Source organism: Phascolarctos cinereus, unplaced genomic scaffold, assembly GCF_003287225.1.
Source record: "Phascolarctos cinereus isolate Bilbo 61053 unplaced genomic scaffold, phaCin_HiC Scaffold_726;HRSCAF=1367, whole genome shotgun sequence".
Lineage (NCBI taxonomy): Eukaryota > Metazoa > Chordata > Mammalia > Diprotodontia > Phascolarctidae > Phascolarctos > Phascolarctos cinereus.
Genome location: NW_027556098.1, coordinates 143,292,636 through 143,311,596, shown reverse-complemented (window position 1 = coordinate 143,311,596; position 18,961 = coordinate 143,292,636). Strand labels below are relative to the sequence as shown.

Genomic DNA, 18,961 nt, shown 5'->3' with positions numbered 1-18,961 from the left:
CAAATGCCAGTGAACCAACCTAATGACAGATGCCACCAATTTATCTAGTTGTTAATGAATACAGAAAACACACTGTACTATTTTAACCAGTGAAACTTTAAATTACTTCCTCTTGCTCTTGAGGCCTTGCTTAATGGTGGCTTTAAGTGTTCTGGGGTATGTGTGTGTGAATACATTTTTGCATTAGTGTGAGCTCTGTCTGACTCTCTGTGACCCCATTTGGGGTTTTCTTGGCAAAGATGCTGGAGTGGTTTGCCATTTCCTTCTCCAGCTCATTTTACAGATAAGGAAACTGAAGCAAACAGGGTCAAGTGATTCGTCCAAGGTCACACAGCTAGCAAGTGTCTGAGGCCAGATCTGAACTCAGGAAGATAAGTCTTTCTGACTCCTAGCTGACCCCTACAGTCTGTGTAGGTACAGCAAGTTCAGAATGGATGAATGAAAAAGCATTTATTAAGTGCTTACTGTGTACCTTAAGCTCTGGGATACAGACACAAAAAGCAGACATGATCCTTTCTCTCAAGAAGCGGTACATTTATTTCTCACATTCTAATGGAGGAGATGACACATATGCAAAGTTTCAGCTATAAGGGAAATGGAAAAGACATGGTGCAGCATCAAAGGAGATGGTAATGCAGGGAACTGGCATTCCTAAGGCTCTTGGGCTTGCCCCATCAGTGGCAGTTTGTTAGTAGCTGGTTTTGGTAGTGGCAAGGAAGGTGGGCTACTTCTCTTCTCAGTGACAGCTGTGGGGGGCTAGGGTGGAAGCAGGGATGGTGATCTAGGGGCCAATACTATTCCCAGGGCTCTTGGGTTCAGGGTCCTGCGATGTTTCCCATTGGGTCTAAGGTGATAGATGAAGTGGTAGTCTGACTTCCCTGAGGGCCTTGCTGTTTTACTAAGGTGAAGCGAGCAGTTTTTTGTTTGATTTTTGGATTTTTATTAGTATCTTCTGTTTCTATATCAACTACATTTCTCAATACATCCCTCACTTCCCCCCTCATAACAAAAAGTTTTAAAAAGTAGTTCAATAAAGCCAAATCCAGCATTATATGTAGTATCTCTGCAAAGAAGGGAGCAAATTACACTCTCCTATCCCTGGCCAAGCTTGGTCACTATCATTTCACAGCACTTATTTTCTCCTGTTTTGTTGTTGTCTTGGTGATTTGGAACAATCTTTTATATAATGGCTAACAGTTTTTAATTCTTCTTTTGGGAACTGTTGGTTCACACCCTTTGATTATTTTATCAACGAAAGAATGACTCTTGTGTATATTAGTTTTCTATATCAGTGATACTTGATGAAATATTTTTTCCACATTAATTTTATTCATTCTTATGCTAATTATGTTAATTTGATTCACTAAAAAGCTTTTCAGTTTTGTGTAACTCAAATTATTTTATTTTTGGTGATCACTTTTACTTCTTGTTTAAGAATTCTCCTCCTAGTAACTCTGAAAGGGACTTGATCTGATTCTCTTCTAATTATTTTTTTTAAATGCCATGACTTTTAATATTCAGGTCTTGGATCCATTTTTAGCATACTACAACAAATGGTGTAAGATGATGAGTCTAAATTTTATTCTGCCAAATAAGCATATGAAGTCTAAACAGCACCTAAACGAACAGGAACCTGGGCTTTTGAAGATGAGATGATCTGAGATGAGTAGTTAATTAAACTTTTGGTTAACTGATGATGGTATAGAGACACCATTATTTGAAAACTGGTAAATAGGATGGGGTGGAGAGAAAAACCTAGTACTGAGATGCAGTGAATAAAAATTAGAAATATTTCCTACTATATCTTAAAGAATATAGACTGAAGAATCAGAAGACAGGTTCTAGTACAAGGCATGTATTAGGTGTGAAACTTTGGGAAAATAATTTAATTTCCCTAGGCTTCATTTTCCTTAACTGTAAAATGGAGATCACAACTGTGCCACTTCTAAGGGAAGCAATATGACATAGAAAAAGATTGCCGGACTTGAGTCAGAGAATCCGGGCTCTAACACTTTCTGCTATGAGGACTCCACATAAGTCACTTAACCTCTCTTGGCCTCAATTTTTCTCAATATAAACAGTGTGCATGTGCGAGAGGGAAATGGACTTGATGACCTCCAAAGTTCTTCACAGCTCTAAATTTATGATCCAATAAATACCTTTTTCTTGTGAAGATAAAATTCCTGTGGAATTACTGTTAACTATAAATTGCTATAAAATAATTATTAAAAAACTAATAACTGCTATAAAATTAATATTATAAATAAAGATAAGTTGATATTAACATTATAAATAATGGAATGTGTCTTCTCTAAAGTCTTATGGTAACACCATAGGCATACATTTTTCCTCTTCACAATTTAAATTAAAAATGGCACTAACAGTCAATGACTGACTAGTGCTCTAAATGAATAAACATACTTTAAAAAACATGTGCACTTTATGGCTTATGAAATAATATTAGACTAAATGGCACCATCAGTACTATAACAACGATATGATAGTTCAGCTATGAAGACTTCACCCCCTCCAGACCTTGCTATAAATGCAGCAAAAAGTCATTTCACTTGACAGATGAAGGCAAAGCACAAATCAGCAAGGAAAGTTTCTTTTATTCCTGACATGGAAGCAGTTTAAAAAGCCCCATGGAGGCTAGAAAGTAGCCAACTTAGATCACTATGGTGTTTTTCATCTTTGTATACCCAGAGACTAGCCCAGTGCCTTACACATAGCACATACTTGATAGAAGTTTGCTGACTTGGATTAAATCAATAAACTAAGTTGAAAAGAAGTATTTCAGTTGCTGCTCAGCTGATTTGCAGTCATGTGCAATTATTTGTGACCTCATCTGGGGTTTTCTTGGCAAAGATATTGGAGTGGTTTGCCATTTCCTTCTCCAGCTCATTTTATAAATGAGGACACTGAGGCAAACAGGGTTAAATGACTTTCCCAGGGTCACACAGCTAGGAAGTTTCTGAGGCCAGACTTGAACTCAGGAAGATGAGTCTTCCTGACTCTAGGCCTGGCCCTCTATCCATTGTGCCACCTAGGAAGTAGAGCAGAGCAGAAAAAAAAAAACTGGAGTAGGAGTCAGGAGACTGGCTTGACCACAGCTGTGTAACCTTGGGCAAGTCTCTACTTTTCTGGTCTCAGATTCCTCACTTATAAAACTAATAAATTGGATTAAATGAGTTCTAAGGTGATTTCTAGCTTCTACATTTTATGATTCCATAAAGGCCTTTGTGATATCACCTCAGCTTTAGTCATAAAAATGAAAGAGTGATTTAAAAAATAAAAATCAACCAATAAGTAAGGCAATATATTCATATTGAAAAAAAAAATTAAAGGTATTTCTGCCTAAACAAGAAAGTTGGCTTTATCTAACATGTTTCTTTACTACTAAATTCCATAAAAGCTTTGGCTAGGTATACCCATGATGCTTACATACATAAAACAAAACAAAACCACTTTCAAGGCTATTATAATCAAATAGGGGCAATTTAGAGTCCACTCCTTTTCCTAACCACTTATTTCTGTCACAGGCATGATAATTCTAGTCACCATTGTCATCATCCTCAGTTCCTCATTCTCCTTGACCCCACTGCTGATTCTGCCTCCACAACATCTTTTGCATCCATGACATACTTCATGGCCACCACCTTAGTCCAGGCTCTCATCACCTCTCAGCTTGACTACTTCAGTAGTTTAATTGTTCTCTCTGCCTCCTTTCCTTTCCAATCCATTCTCCCTACATCTGTCAAAGTAACATTCCTAAAGTGAGTCTGACTGTGTCACTCTGCAGCTCAATAAGCTTGCATAGCTACCTGTTTCCTAGAGGATCAAATACAAACTTCTCTACTTGCAATTTAAAAGTCTCTCAAACTTGGTATAATCTATATTTCTAGGCTTATTAATCATCACTTCCCTTTATGTACTTGACGGTCTAGTCAAAATAGCTTTCTTCCTGTTCTTCACATATGCATGTGCTGTGAACATTATGGGAAGTCAATAAAAATTTATTGACTGAATTTATTGACTTTCTTCTGCCTTCCAAAGACTTCAGATAATGTTTCACATTTAAAGAAGTTTTAAATTCCTTTCGATTAGGAATAGTACTCTAAAACAAAGATGTCAAACACAACCCACAACACTCTGATTGAACCAGATTAAAATGCAACTGGGAAGTATTTGACAAAAGAAATAAAAATAACAGAATATAGATAATATTAACATGTGGTATTCTAAGTCAACATGCAGTCCACAACGATCCTTATGCAAGGTTAAGTGGCTGCCATTTCTATCTCAGTCTGACACCACTGTCCTACAACACACTTCCTGATTACTGTACCCTTTACATTTTACCAATGCCTGCTGCCTGGAGCACTTGTGGATAAGTAAGTACCTCTATAAATGATTATTAATATCACTACATAGCCACGTAAATAACAGAAACATTACATACGTGTCCATGAACATATACTATAATCATGTGGTAATCCCTTGAAAATGCAACATAAAGACACTACTCAGAAATACCAATGCAGATAGCTACCTTTAGGAAACTTATAAGTAACCCCCTTAAGGGTTTGCTTTAGCAATTAATATGACTGATCCTTCAATATTTACTGAGTGCATTGTGTGCAAAACAATTGAAGATGAGGCTGTCTAGGTTTTGTGATGACAGGGTGTTACTGATACTGCCCAACAACAAAGATTCTTGCATACTTGGGTGGTAGGAGTGGTATAAGGGAAGATTAATTTAAAAAATACTTATTTGAAAAATGTGGAATATAAAGATGACAAAAGCTACACTATTGCCTCAAGGAGCTTAAGTTCCACTTGAGGATTCATAAGCCTATGCTATGGTTTCCTCGATTCCCTTCCTACTACTTAGTTTTTATGTTTTCTCTGCATCCCTTCTCCCAAACTCCAGGAAGCCAAGGAGGATGAACAATACTGCTGTGCACAATGCTTGGATGAGCTGACCTTGGGTAACCAACTCCACTCTTCCCAAGCAGGGGACTAACAGGATATACTATCTGACCTGCCACTGTATCCTAAGATTCTTTGGGAATTAATATCTGCCCTGCAACTGTAGGTCAGACACTGGCATCTAATGGCCTGATGCAGCCTGAGGACTCTTGGGCCATGCCACTTACCCTAGGCCTTTGGGGCTTTTCTAGAAATCTTCTTGCCAAACTTTCTCACATGTTTTGGCTCCCTCAATTACAGTATGAGCTCTCTGTATTTAAAAGGAGCCTTTCTTAAAATAACACTCCTTTATTATTGAAAACAATTACGGGTGATCTACTTACCTGTTTTCAAAATTGTTATTTCCCTATATTAAAGTTTTATTTTTAAATGAGGGCTTCCAGTATCAAACCAATACTCTTAGGGTTCTTGATTTTTATTATCTCTGATATATGCATGTAAAAGAAAACTAGTGAGGATGAATCTGCTTTTTTTTTCACCTGACAAACTGCCTGCTATTTACTGATGGGGAAAGGACAGGGTTAAAAGTAAGCATGGCCCATCATGGAGGTGGAAGTGGGGACAGGAAAGCAACTGTGGGAGTTAGGGGGTCCCCAGAAAGGTTCCATATGATACTGAGTTGGGTTTGAGGTTGAAAAAGAAAAAGTCCCTTAGGAATGCCCAACACACTAGCTCTGTCACTTACAAATTTTATCATCTTGGGGCAAGTTGCTTTACTTCTCTGGACCTCAGTTTCCTTATTTACAAAATGAAAGGACTGGAATAGCTGACTTTATTTCAAAGCCCCTTCAAGCTCTAAATCTGTAATTCTATCATCCTAGATGATAAATCTCCCAAGTTTTCTGGATGCAGTGAAAAAACACTGCATTCTAAGGACTGTTTCCAAGGTAGCCCTGCCACTAGTTGCAATGTGGCACCTGGCAAGTAAACCAAACCTCGTTCTGGGGCTCAACTTCTTCATCTGTAACATGAAAAGAGATAATAAGGTCTGCCCTACCTACTGTGTAGGGGATGCTAAAAAGTTCAAATGAATATAAGAGAGCTTTTAAAAGCATAAAGCAGTACTCTAATGTACATTGTTTAGTTGTTACTTTGGCAGTTATATGAAAGGGGGAAAAAAAAGACCTGAGGGCATCCTACAACTTCAAATATATCTCCTCCATAGCACTTTCCCACGACTATTAGGATTATTAGCATTAGTTCTTTGCTGTCTCCAAATTACCTATCCCTGATTACATATATATGATGTAGGACAGACCCTGCACTGTCTGGGTTTGCATAGGTTAATTTTTATTTTGCTTTTTGTAAGTCCTTTTTGTATTGCTCTTTATCAGGATTTTCTTAGAGGAGCTACACTGAATAGCTGAGAGACAGACGGCCTTAAGAGTCCCACTCTGGGCATATTACCTAACCCATACGAGTCCCCAGAAAACTCTTTTTAAGTCTTGGAAGTCAAATACAATGTATAATCTTGCACTGGAAAGTTTCCACATTTATATCATGTGGCACTAGTGAAATCCACAGGGTGGGTCTAAAAAAAAGTTCCTAATGATCCCAAAAGGGGAAGGACTTAAACTACACAGGATTCTCAGCAAGCACCCAGAAAAGCTCATTAGGTGCTCAGTAAATGCTTTTTGATGATAAATCAGAAAACAAGTCCTTCCCCAAAGTTCAGTGCCAGCATCTAGCCCTGATGATCTTTTTCTCTACATCCCTATATTACTAGTCAATTTAAAGGTGTTCTTGACTGGCCATGTATCTTAATGACATAACAACTGCTGGGTGTAAGTCTAAGCTGTTCGGTGAGTCAATGTTGCTGCTAATCAGCTTTCAGCACAGACAGCCAAAAATCTAAACAAAAATCAATTTGTACCTTTCAGAAATTCAGAGTTGCAAGCCATATGGATTTTTATATGGCATAAAATTTATTTTTCAAATGGAAATAAAGCTACCTGAAAAAGACAAAAAAATATGACTCAAAACAGTAAGGCATGATAAATATTTCTGATTAGTTCTATCTCATGATTACATATTCTGTTTTGACATATATGAAAAAATTCTGCTGAATTCAAAACAAGCCTGGTTGGAAAAAGAAAACCTCTAGAACAGAGTCCTCAATGACAATGATTGATAACCCTGATCCTGAATCAGCTGTCCGGGAGAACACATGCTAAAAAAGACTCACTAATATTAACTGTTGTTGTTTGTCCTTTGTTTTTGAAGAGGACCAATGACATCGTGGAGCAAAGTCTTCACCTGCTCGTGAATTGGATTCAACTGAAGCAGAGTTGCACAAAGGTGTCAGCCTCACTCTCTTTTCCACAGTCACCAAAGTCCAGCGGCAAGACAAAAGTCAAGACAACTGGTAATGGCCTGGGATGCAGCAGATGTCCTTGTTGTCTCTGATGTTTGACCAAGCTCTAAGCGCTCCACAGTGCCTGTTTCAGCTGCCTTCCTGGCTGCTGGAACAAACTGTTTTCATCTACCAGTTCCACTGGGGGACGTCTTCACATGCTTGGGGCAGACATCCCCGTAACTCACCCATGAGTTGGAGGCCTATCAGCTACCCTCAACCTGGTTTGGCCCATCCACTGAAATGGTTTTACCAGGGTGTGGACACTGTGAATGCTACTGCTTCTTGAAGTCACAGGAGAGCTGGGTGGCAGGTGGATGAGTAGCCCTGAAAAGGGCTCAACAAGCTCTCACACACAGAGGTGCTCAGACTATTAGCTAGGAAAAGAAAGACCCCAATAAATGTGATCAACTAATTCAAGTAGAACACTGGTAAATCCTGGTAAATCCTCTCTTAGAGCTCATAGTTTCTTTTACAGCAGATGGTTCCTCAAAAAAAAATCTATCTGCATGTATTTAGACACATACATACACACACACACACACACACACACACACACATATTTCACGTATATAATAAAATCAGGCTTTGTGGTGGTTTGGTGTTTCTATGATCTACACTAGAGTTTGGGGCAGCTAGGTGGTTTAGTGGACAGAGGGCCAGGCCTGGAGTCAGGAAGACTTATTTTCCTGAGTTCAAATCTGGCCTCAGATATTTACTGGGCAAGTCACTTAACCCTGTTTGCCTCAGTTTCCTCATCTGTACAATGAACTGGAGAAGGAAATAGCAAACCACTCCAGTAACTTTGCCAAGAAAACCCCAAATGGGGTCATGAAGAGTTCTACGTGACTGAAACAACTAAACAATAACACTAGAGTTTACATCTGGCCCTGTAACACCCATCAGGACATTCAGTTGGGTCAAAACAAAACAGATAAAAAAAAAATCAAAACCTCAAAAGGCTACTGGGCCATAATCAAAACAATGTTTGTTACAAAGGATATAAAATAACACCGTGAAGGTTACATATGACCAAAAATGGAGGTGGGCCAGTATAATGTTGATGGACTGAGGAATAATCGATAGACAGACAATCCCAGTACTACCGTGGTATTCAGGAAATATTAAAAGAAACAAGGAAGGGGCAGCAAGTGGTGAAGTGGGTAGAGCACCAGCCTTAGAGTCAGGAGGACCTAAGTTCAAATTCAGTCTCAGACCAAGACACTTGACATTTACTAGCTGCATGACCCTGGGCAAGTCACTTAACCCCAACTGCCTCAAAAAAAAAAGTCTCCAGTGCACTGGGAACCTCTATGAAAGGATTTCTGGAAAAATACAGACAAGAACTACACAGGATAAGAAAGTGTAGAAGGGCTGTAATTTCCATCAGTGGAGAAAGTAGCTATGCCAATGAGATGACTGGTCTGGCCAAGAAGTAGGCTTTAGGAAAAGGGTACTCATGATTTAAACATCCTATTTAAAATTAAGGCACTCCCTAAAAGTACCTTCTGGAAAACACTGGTTAAGAACATAACCATAACAAAAGATGTTGAATTTCAGCATCTCCTTATAGCAGCTGTGCTAATGCAAAGGCTTTGGAGTAGTCAGTCAGCCAATAAACATTTATTAGGCACCTACTATATGCCAGGAACTGTGCTAAGCACTGCAGATACAAACACAAAAAGAGAAAGACAGTCTCTACCTTCAAGAAGCTTACAATCTAATAAGAAAAGACAACACCCAAATGGAACCTGAAACATGGTGCGGAGGGAAGCCCAGAGCCAGGGTATGATGGACAAGTCCAGAGGAGTGAAGTCAGGTGGGAAATGAAGAGATGGATTTCCTGGTACCCTCTTTCAATGGGAGACCACACTAAGCTGCTGATTTCCCTAGGCTGACAAATGTAATTTCTGGGGTGCAGGTTTAGAACGTGGGTACATAGTTTCCCTAGGGACAACACAACTTATCACAGTATTAGAGAAGCAAGCGTATAGTGGAAAGAGAGATGGAAGGCAGGGATTTTACTTCTAGCTCTACCACTACTAGCAAAGAAAACAGGAAAACTTGATAGAAGCAAAAAATTTCACCTCTTTGGGACTCAGTTACCTCATCTATGAAAGGAGAGAGCAGGGCGAGATGATCTCAAAGGTTCCTTTTAAAAAGCTCTGGTCTTTCAATGGGAACTTTTAGCCCAGTGTAGATAGTGTCAACAACCCCAGACATGGATATGGTAAAGTTAATTGTTAATAAATAAAGCTACCGGTTAAAAAGTTAAAGAAGAAAATGTGACTCTATACAACTATTTTCACTGAAAGACATCAAATACTTGGACAATATTACTCTGCTACATTTCAAGAATAAATTAAAAAGACAATTCTAAGTTTTAAAACTTTATTTTAAATCTAAGATATATGAATCTTTTCAATTGAAATTAAGCATTCTTCTAAAATTTCCTTTTACATGGGCATAACACAGTCAGGAAATTCCCATCCCCTTCAACTCAGTCCCCCCAACACTGCATTCTAAAATTCCCCACCCTTTCCATGATACTCGCTGGAATACACAGGTAAATCTTTTCCTTTCCCACTTCTTTTCACCTTCTGGCTTCGAGACCTGGATTCCTTCACATCTGAACCTTCCTGATCACCCTTTCCAGCATTGGTTGAAATCATCATTCATTCCCCACCTCCCACCCAACATTTACTGGTCACGGTGGGGGACTGGAGTACTTCTTGTTCCCCATTTTCACTTGCAGGCTCTCTTTTTCTATAAACATTACTCAGTAATCTTTCCTTTTTTGAAGTTCACTCAAACCATATCTACTGCCCAATCAAAATTTTGGTAGCTATTTTCTATCAATCTTCAGGAAATTCTCCTTTTCTCCTCAATGAGTTTGGTGCCTGGTTCACAATTTTGTGCCCAACTTTCTGACCCAACTCCTGCCTTCATACTAGGGAACTTCACCATACATACTGATAGTCCCAGGCACAGCTAGGTGGCATAGTGGATAGAGCTCTGCCTTGGAGTCAGGAGGATCTGAGTTCAAATCCACTATCAGACACTTGACACAGACACTAGCTATGTGACCCTGGCCAAGTCACTTAATCCTGACTGCCTCACCAAAAAACACAAAAAATGAAGGAAAAAAATATCGCTCATACTGATAGTCCCTCAAGCAGCCTTACCTCCCAGTTCTTCAACTTGCTCATTTACCATGACCACTCCTTCATACCAACTCAGCTACACAGTCACACTCTTAATCTTTCCATTACTGACTAATGCATCAGTTTATGAACTATTACAATCTATTGCCATTCTGTGTCTCCTATCTTGCAACCCCAAACCTTGCTCTTCCTAACCTTGACTTCCAATCCCTTGACTCCTAAGTTTTTTCCCAGGTCATCATGCCTACAATGCCTACACTCATACTCCCTTTTCCATCTTGACCTTAAAAGTGAACCAGTTCAACCCTACAATGTCTGCTTCTCTTGAATCCTTTTCTCCATTACCTTATCACTGACCTTGAACTCTAAACCTCAGCTACAGATTACTATCACCATCTAATGGCTTGCTGCTAAACAAAACTGGAGAAATTCATGAAACCATACTGAATAGGTGTGTTACAAATTTATGTTACATAATTTCAACTAGGTCATTATTGCAGTAAGATAATCCTTTTACACTTCCTTAATTAACTCATATCCCAATCGTCAAAGCAAGCTCTTCAAAACCTTTTCAACATACCTCATATCTCCCTTACCATGTTTCCCCCCCAGCCTCTCAGCTAAGAACTTTGCCTCATATTTCACTGAAAAAAATGAGGCCATTAGCTAAGAATTAAACAGGGAGAGACTGAAGATAAGTGAGGGAATGGGGATGATAAAGAGGGCAATCACCTAGAAAAGATAGGATGGCAACATGGGTTGGCAAGGAGAAAGAGCCACTTCATTATGTGAGATGGAGTGAAGACAGAGACAGTGGCAGGAAGCATATAGATGATATGAGATGAGGAGAGGAAAAGAGGAAGCTCTCAGTGAACGGTCTCAATTTTTTCAGTGAAATATGAGGCAAGCTTCTTTTTATTTGGGGGTAAATATAAGATTTTGAGTTTCAATTTTTTCTCCCTCCCTCCCATCCCCAAGATGACAAGCAATCTGATATAGGTTATACATATGCAATCATGTAAACATATTTCCACATTAGTCATATTGTGAAAAAAGAAAAAAAAGAACATAATGAAGGTCCAGCTGAAGTTAAGTAATGTGATTGAGGATGTCTGAAAATAATTTAAAATTCCCTTATTCATCCAATTTCTCCTCTTAATTTGCTTAATAAGTCCATTTCTTCTCCTTTAGTGCAGAAGTGAATTTACATTAAGTTCCATTAAAATTATTACAATTTTGAAATCTTTAAGGTCCAAATTACTGAAATTTCACCATAAAAGAGAAAATGTGCTCCAGAAATTATGTCTAGAGACCAAATATGATATGACAAACATTTAAGCTGTTGGTCAAACCCTAAAATATAGAAAACTGAAGTAATGCTATTGAAGTTTGGTATTAAATTGTTTTTAATTTTAAAAAAATGAATAGGTCAGTGAGATAGTTTTGTTGTGTACACTAATAAATTTTCATATAATGTCCATGCTTATGTTTACCAAAATTTTAATATAATTCTCATATTTGACTTTCCAAGTCCTTGTCCACATCGCCTCTCAAAGAATGTTTATTTTAATAGAGATGGGAAACTTAATATTATGTTCTATTTAGTGCCCAGCATATTACGCCTATGCAATAAAAACTGATTAATACTTCCTTTAGAATATACCTGATATCAGATCTTGGTCTAGAAATAGCTACAGAGATCTCATCCTTACCTTTACCTTCTGCCATTATCTTGTAACCACTTTATCATAACAAACTCTCAAGTTCAAAAGGATTACATTTCAAAATGCTTTACTCAGTTATTTTGGTTTCACAAAGCAAGTTATACAGAAACTCTAAGTGAAGATCTTTTTTCTCTCTAGCATGCTCAGATTCTCATTTTCTCTCTCTCACTCTCTTGCCAAAGGCTGAGTCTCATCCACAAATTCACACATAAAACAAACAAAAATAATCAGTCACAGGAGTATTCCTTAGGTACTGAACACAACTTTGCAGCTAGCACTGAAACAAAGATGACAAACTTTTTTCTTGTCTAAGTGTGAAATGAATCTAGAAACTTCTGAATTTCTTCAGGTGGCGATAAATATATGAAATCAAGAGTATTGAATGAACAAGTAAAAAAGTGATATAAAAACTTAAGCACTAACATCACACAATCAAGTAAGATAACTAGAAGACAAAGATTGTATAAATATTTATACTCCAACCTAAAACATTAAATTTAAAAAAATAGAAAAATGTTTTCAATATATTAATTTTAGTATTTTAAAAATTTCTTTAAACTACATTAAGACTTTTTTTTTTAAGTGAGGCAGTTGGGGTTAAGTGACTTGCCCAAAGTCACACAGCTAGGAAGTATTATGTGTCTGAGGCTGGATTTGAACTCAGGTCCTCCTAACTCAAGGGCCAGTGCTCTATCTATTGCACCACCTAGCTGCCCCCTACATTAAGACTTTTGAAACAACCTCTACTTAACACCTACTATGTACCCAGCACTGTACTATATATTGGGTGTAGAAAATTACATGGTACTTGACCTCAAGATAATCTTATTGGTGATTCCATGGTCTGACCACTGATCTGTTTTCTAGCAAGTAATAACTGCAATGAGATATTTTTTCAAATCCAGATTTTTCTTGTAGCTATGCTGCTTCAATCAAAGTCAAATTAATCCTTCTCCTAACTATAGTATAATATTTACCAGTTTGAGGAAATAAAATAAATAAGACTTAATGGAGTAATTGGCTTTATTCTCTGTTCTAGGATCAACCCAAGCATGTAATTTTAACTTGCTAAGGTTACTGAAAGAAATCTAGAAAATTAGGATTTCATTTTCTATAGCAATTTCTATTTGCAAAACTCGAAATTTGTCACAGTGGATAGTGTTGGACTTAGAAACAAGAAGACTTGGGCACTGTGAAAAGAATACTGAACGTGCATTCTAAAGACCTGAGTTTGGATCCTGGTTCTGCCAGTGATTACCCATGTAACCCTGGGCAAGGCACTTTTATTCTCCAAGCCTCTGTTTTCTCGTCTTTAAAATTCAAAGGCTGGAGTAAATGTTAGGTCCCTTTTGGCTCTAAATCTGTGATCTCATATACACGCACGCACACCCACCCTCTCACCCAATGCACAATGCACATATACATGTGTGCATGCACAGACAGCCACACAGACACAGGCACACCCCCTTCTTCCTAAATCTTGCACAAACACTTGTTAGCATAAAGTATTCATCAGCTACAAGGAGGAACCACAGCCTGTAGTGACGTCTTCAGGTTAGAAAAACGACTGGTCAGAGCAAGCTGCCCCCTCTCAGTGACTCATGGTCACTTTCTGTTGAAACGGAGTTGCTTATAGAAGGAAGCCAAGTGAAAAGCTTGGTCCCCTTATTTCCCGGTGACAACCCACCAATATAAATGTAATGATGCCTATTGTAGAAAATGAGGTGGTTAGTATCCCATATTGTACAGTTTCCAGAAGTTTGGGATCAAAGTCAGTGCCCTTAAAGTTTCTTTTAGATTAGCCATGGAACCTTTCCAGTTAATGGGATTTCTGCCCTGTATTAAAAGAAGAGTTGATTTCAGAAAGAATCTCAACAGGTGTTTTAAATTTAAATTTCAAAATTCATGTTTTAGTTTCTTCTCCCTCCCTCTCACCCCATATTCAGTCACTTTCAGGATTTCATTTGACACCTGCTTGGTCAATCCTAGGGTCAGGCCCAGTCCGCTTACCTCTTTGTGGGAATCTTTATGTGCCTCCAGTGTTTTCATGATTGTCAGTTCAGCATAGTTTTTAAATCTTGCTGGTTGGTTTCTCAGAATTTCCCGTAACACTCGCAATGCCAATGCCCGTATCGAATGCTAACGTGCAAGTTGGAGAGAGGGGTGTTAAACTACAACTGGCACACAAAGCTTTATTAAATAACACCCCCACCCCACCCCATTGCTTCCACTTCCACTGACGTTTGACTCATTCAAGAGAAGAGGCAGTAAAAACTTAACATTTATAAAATGTGCTTGTATGTATAATCAATAAAAGACACAGAACAGATGAGGAACAAACTTTCAAGTCATTCACCTCTTGGAATATCTTCGATGTTATGGAGGAGGGCACTATGTTTTGCCTTAAAACAAACAAAAAAAAGCTATTTGTCATTTTGCATTAAGCTATTCTCCTTGAAATGCTTCTAGACTCAGGAAATACAGTCAGAGCCTAGTCTTACTTTCTGACCCTGTAAATGATGAGATCATTGGTGGAAAGACTTGTAAAGCTCCTTCAGTTTACTCCTGTCTTCCACTTCTGGATGGTAGCCATTCTAAACAGGACTCTTAATCTCAGTAAAAGAGGATGGAGTTTACACTAAATAGTATCTAAAAGGTACATCCTGATTCTTTGCCATTCATCTGTACAATTCACACACTAACACAACATTTATCTATCCTCCACATGACATCATTTTATCTTTGACTAAAAAAAGCATCCTAAGTCTAATGGCCACAGTAGATGGTATGCTGACTAAAGAAAAGTTTGCACATATCTTTTAATCATCTTTCTATCCCTGTATCCCTCTAAAGCAAATTAACAAAGCAGAATCAATGCACATTTCTAAGTATTTGATTACAACATAATCAAATGTTATTGTGGTCATAATGATATAAAACCAACTCTATGACCAACTGTCATTCATGTAATATCAGTTATTCTAAATTTTTATATCTTACCTTTATATTTAATTTTCTAGGAATTTTCCCTGTCTTGCCCCTTCCCTTTTCATTCATTTTTAATTCTTAGAGTCTATACAAACTCTACTGAGGGTAGATTTTTTTAACTTTTGGAATGGAATTCAGATAACTTTCAATATTCATTTACACCTCAAAAATGGGGCCAATTTCATAATATGGAGGAAGCTGGTATCCTAAGTCAAACTGATTGCTTAATTTTTAGATTTCTATAATTTGTAGGAATTAAACTGACAAAGGAATTGAAAAAGAACATAATTACATTAACATACCTAGGCATAAGAATGAGGGCATATGATGAAAGGCAACTCTCAGTATGGTCTGTTTTAAATGAAATATATTATATACTGTCTATGTGTCTTCTGTCATATAAAAGTAAAATGTTAACATAAAACTAAAAGGAAATAAAATTGACCTGAATTTGATCTATCCTATGTACAGAGTTTAAAAGAAGTCATTCCATTTTATGATAGAACTGCATGTTAAGTCAAATTTTCATCAACTATGTACTGTACTGTGGAACCAATCTCTTTATGACACAGGTCTCATAAAGTAAAAATATCACCCCTACAACTTCTTACAGTAAAAATCTGCTACAATAAAGCACAGGAAGTAGGTTTAGTTCTGTCCTGAAATTAACATTCATTAAAAAAGGTTTCCATCAAAAAATTAAAAGTGTACACGAAGCACAAAAATAATTTAAGTGAAATACAAAGAAAACGAGACAATGGTCATGCTACCAAAAAATGAAAATTCAAGTCCAAAGCAAAATTTCTCACATCTTTATCTCCAAGTGTTTCCAGCAGCAAGAGCAAAATTGTTTTGAAGTGTTCTTCCCAAACTCCTAGGTTATCCTCTCGAGTGATCTTGAGTAATTCTAATAAGGCTCCTTTCCTTTCTTCCACCCGCTCATTGTGATTTGATAATTCTTTCAGGAGATCAGCTACCAAATCAGAATGGTCAATGGGTACTGTGGGAGAGAAATTGAAAACAAAAAGGGGCTATTCTACAGAGAAAAATCCAACCAGAGAATATTCTGCCTGCTGCCCTGGCCTATTTGAGGTCTGAACAAATAGGTAACTGATGTGGGCTGCCATCTTGAGTGGCTTTCAGTCACTCACCAAGATCCACAGCTTGCTCTGTAACATCTCTAAAATTCATCACAAAGACAGGGAAATAAATACTTATCACCTTCATGTTTCCCTAACACCAATTTTCTTCAGGAATGAATCTGACCGCAACTGAAGGAGTGTTCTAGGGTCTAGTAAAACTGGAGTAACCTTGAGGTTAATACTGGAAACTGTATTATTCCTTCCAATTGTGGGGGAAAGGCCTGGAGGTAGCAAATCAATATTTAAATAATCACTTTTCCTCCCCCACACACAGCCACAACTCTGATAAGTCACACAGGAACTTTACTCTGAAAGATTAAATGGGAGGAGTTGGAATTTGGGAACAATGTCAACTTTTAGCTTACTTACTGAACACTACTCTTCTCATGAAGATAGGGAACTTATCAGAGACCAAAACGCTGAAAGTTTAGTATGAATGAATAGGATGGTTCACCAGAGAAGCCCTGTTCTATGAGTGAATCACAAGTAGGTTTCAGATGAAAAATTAAATACCAGGGGCAGCTAGCTCCAAAGGCATATTTCTTTAACTCCTGTTATTGGAATATAGCTGTGTACATAAATTTTTAGAAAGTAAATCACCTGTACTTTTTCTTTCCTAGCATCTCACCCTTCTTTCCAAGAAAAACTTGTGGAACAAAATTAAGATAGGGCTTATTCCAAAGGATAAATTTCAGCAGCTAGCACCATGCCTAATGGCCTGAACAATCAGAGGTGACCAATGATGGTCGCCATTTTGAGTGGTCTTGATTCATTGATCAAGTTCTGTATTGACAAAAAAAATAATCAACATTTTTCTATCCAACATTTTCCATATTACTCACCAAAGGAAAGTGGCTATATGTAGGGTGACATTTTGGCTAATGACACACATCAAATCATTCAGCTGATAAACAGGTCATAGCCCATCTCTTCTCACTACAAAAGACTTTCTTAATAATCAAATGAGATAATATATGTAAACCACTTTGCAAACCTTAAATGTTAGCTATTATTATCACGATAACAATGACAAAAAGCTTAATAAAATTATATCAAAGTATGCACTGAAAGTTACCTATGGCAATAAGATAGGTTTGACCTATACTCTAAAAAATAATTGAAAAGAAGCCTTCCCACTTTATAATATCATTAGAGAATTGTCTCGGGAAATGATAGGTTAAGTGACTAGCTTGGGGTCACAAGGCTAATATGTAATCAGGTGGGATTTGAACCCAGATTTTTTTGACTCTGAGGCCGACTCTTTCAGTGGACACAGTACCTCTCAGACTGTAAGTGCCAAAGCAGGTGTTGACTGCGTTTGTTGAGCGAATTTCTTTCCTAGAAGTTCCCAATGCCAATGAAATCACAAGTCCAGTTTCCTCAAAATACTGATCCTAAAGTTTATTAAACAGTTCACTGATTTAATTGTTTGGTTTTTGGGGGGTTTTTTTGAGGGGGGGGTGGTCTTAGACTTAAAGACTTTTGTCTTAAAAAAAAAAGCTTTGGGTAGAAAACAGTAAATACGATTGTATTTTCATCACTGTCAACAGTCAATAAACCTAACTCAGCTAGCATTTATTAAGCATCCACTATATTCAAGGCATTATCAACACATCAAACTCCCTCAATGACCTAATCAACCATCAGGTGAAGGAATAAATAATAAGGTTTCATGCAGGAATATTGCCACAGAATAGTATACTAATGTCTTGAGCTCTGATGGACATTTGACACAAGATAAAATGAGGCTTCTATAGAATACTATTTGTAATAGTATGTAAGGTAGAAATCATACTATACAAGGGCCTTATAAATGGAAGAAAGAAAACACCCTCATTAAAACACTGTTGTAATACCATAGTAGGGTAGGTTAGTAAATAGTGTTTTAGGAATGCTATCCCTAGTTGCTTGCTAAACTGAGAAAGTTCAAGTGTCATATAAAGGAATGAAAAGATGAATCTGGAGCATAAGAGCTAAAATTCTACCCAGAATGTGAAACCTCTATTTGATCAGTATACCCAGAGCTTGGTCCACAGAAGATAAAGCAAAGAAAAGCTGTTTGATGAGAATGGGATAAAATTCAAGAAGGAAACTAACCATCACGAAGTTGATCCATGTCATCATCAAATACAGCTTCTTTCAGAGCTGTCTTGTCATAGGTGTTGATTGTATCCGAGTAAGGATAGGGACTGTAATCTCGAGCTCGGGGCCCTGTGAAGGCTCGTGGAGGCTGGGTGTTGAGGAGTGAGGTTTTGTTATCAAGAGCTGTCCTTCCTCCTTCTACCACATCACTTCCTCCTCGCAGATCAGTGGCAGGCGAAGCTATCCCACCATCTCGTGAAACCTGAAACAATTAGGAGATAGCATCCCATCCCCTTCGATCAATAAAACTTTAAGATTTCTTTTTCTTTCCCTGGTTTTTCTTAAGGAAATAGCAAAGGCCCAAGACTACTCACTAAGACTTTGATTATAGGGGCCCAAGGAGAAGAACATGAATTTATCAGTATTGATGATAAAAGTGGATGATAAGCTTTTTATCTATTTTAATATCTAATTAAAATATAACAATAAACAGGACCAAAATGTGTTTCTACTAAA

The 18,961-nt window shown here is 37.7% G+C and overlaps 1 protein-coding gene across 6 annotated transcripts in view; it reads right to left on the bottom strand.

Annotated features, from left to right (window-relative positions):
* Positions 1–18,961, bottom strand: part of CLASP1 (cytoplasmic linker associated protein 1) — a 351,771-nt gene that overhangs the window by 9,585 nt on the left and 323,225 nt on the right. For all 6 annotated transcript variants that reach the window (XM_078146793.1, XM_078146794.1, XM_078146796.1 and 3 more), the window contains 3 exons: positions 18,461–18,707; positions 16,031–16,221; positions 14,244–14,372 (listed from right to left, as the gene is read on the bottom strand). In XM_078146793.1, coding sequence (XP_078002919.1) covers positions 14,244–14,372; positions 16,031–16,221; positions 18,461–18,707 — 567 coding nt within the window. The remainder of the gene's footprint in view (positions 1–14,243; positions 14,373–16,030; positions 16,222–18,460; positions 18,708–18,961) is intronic.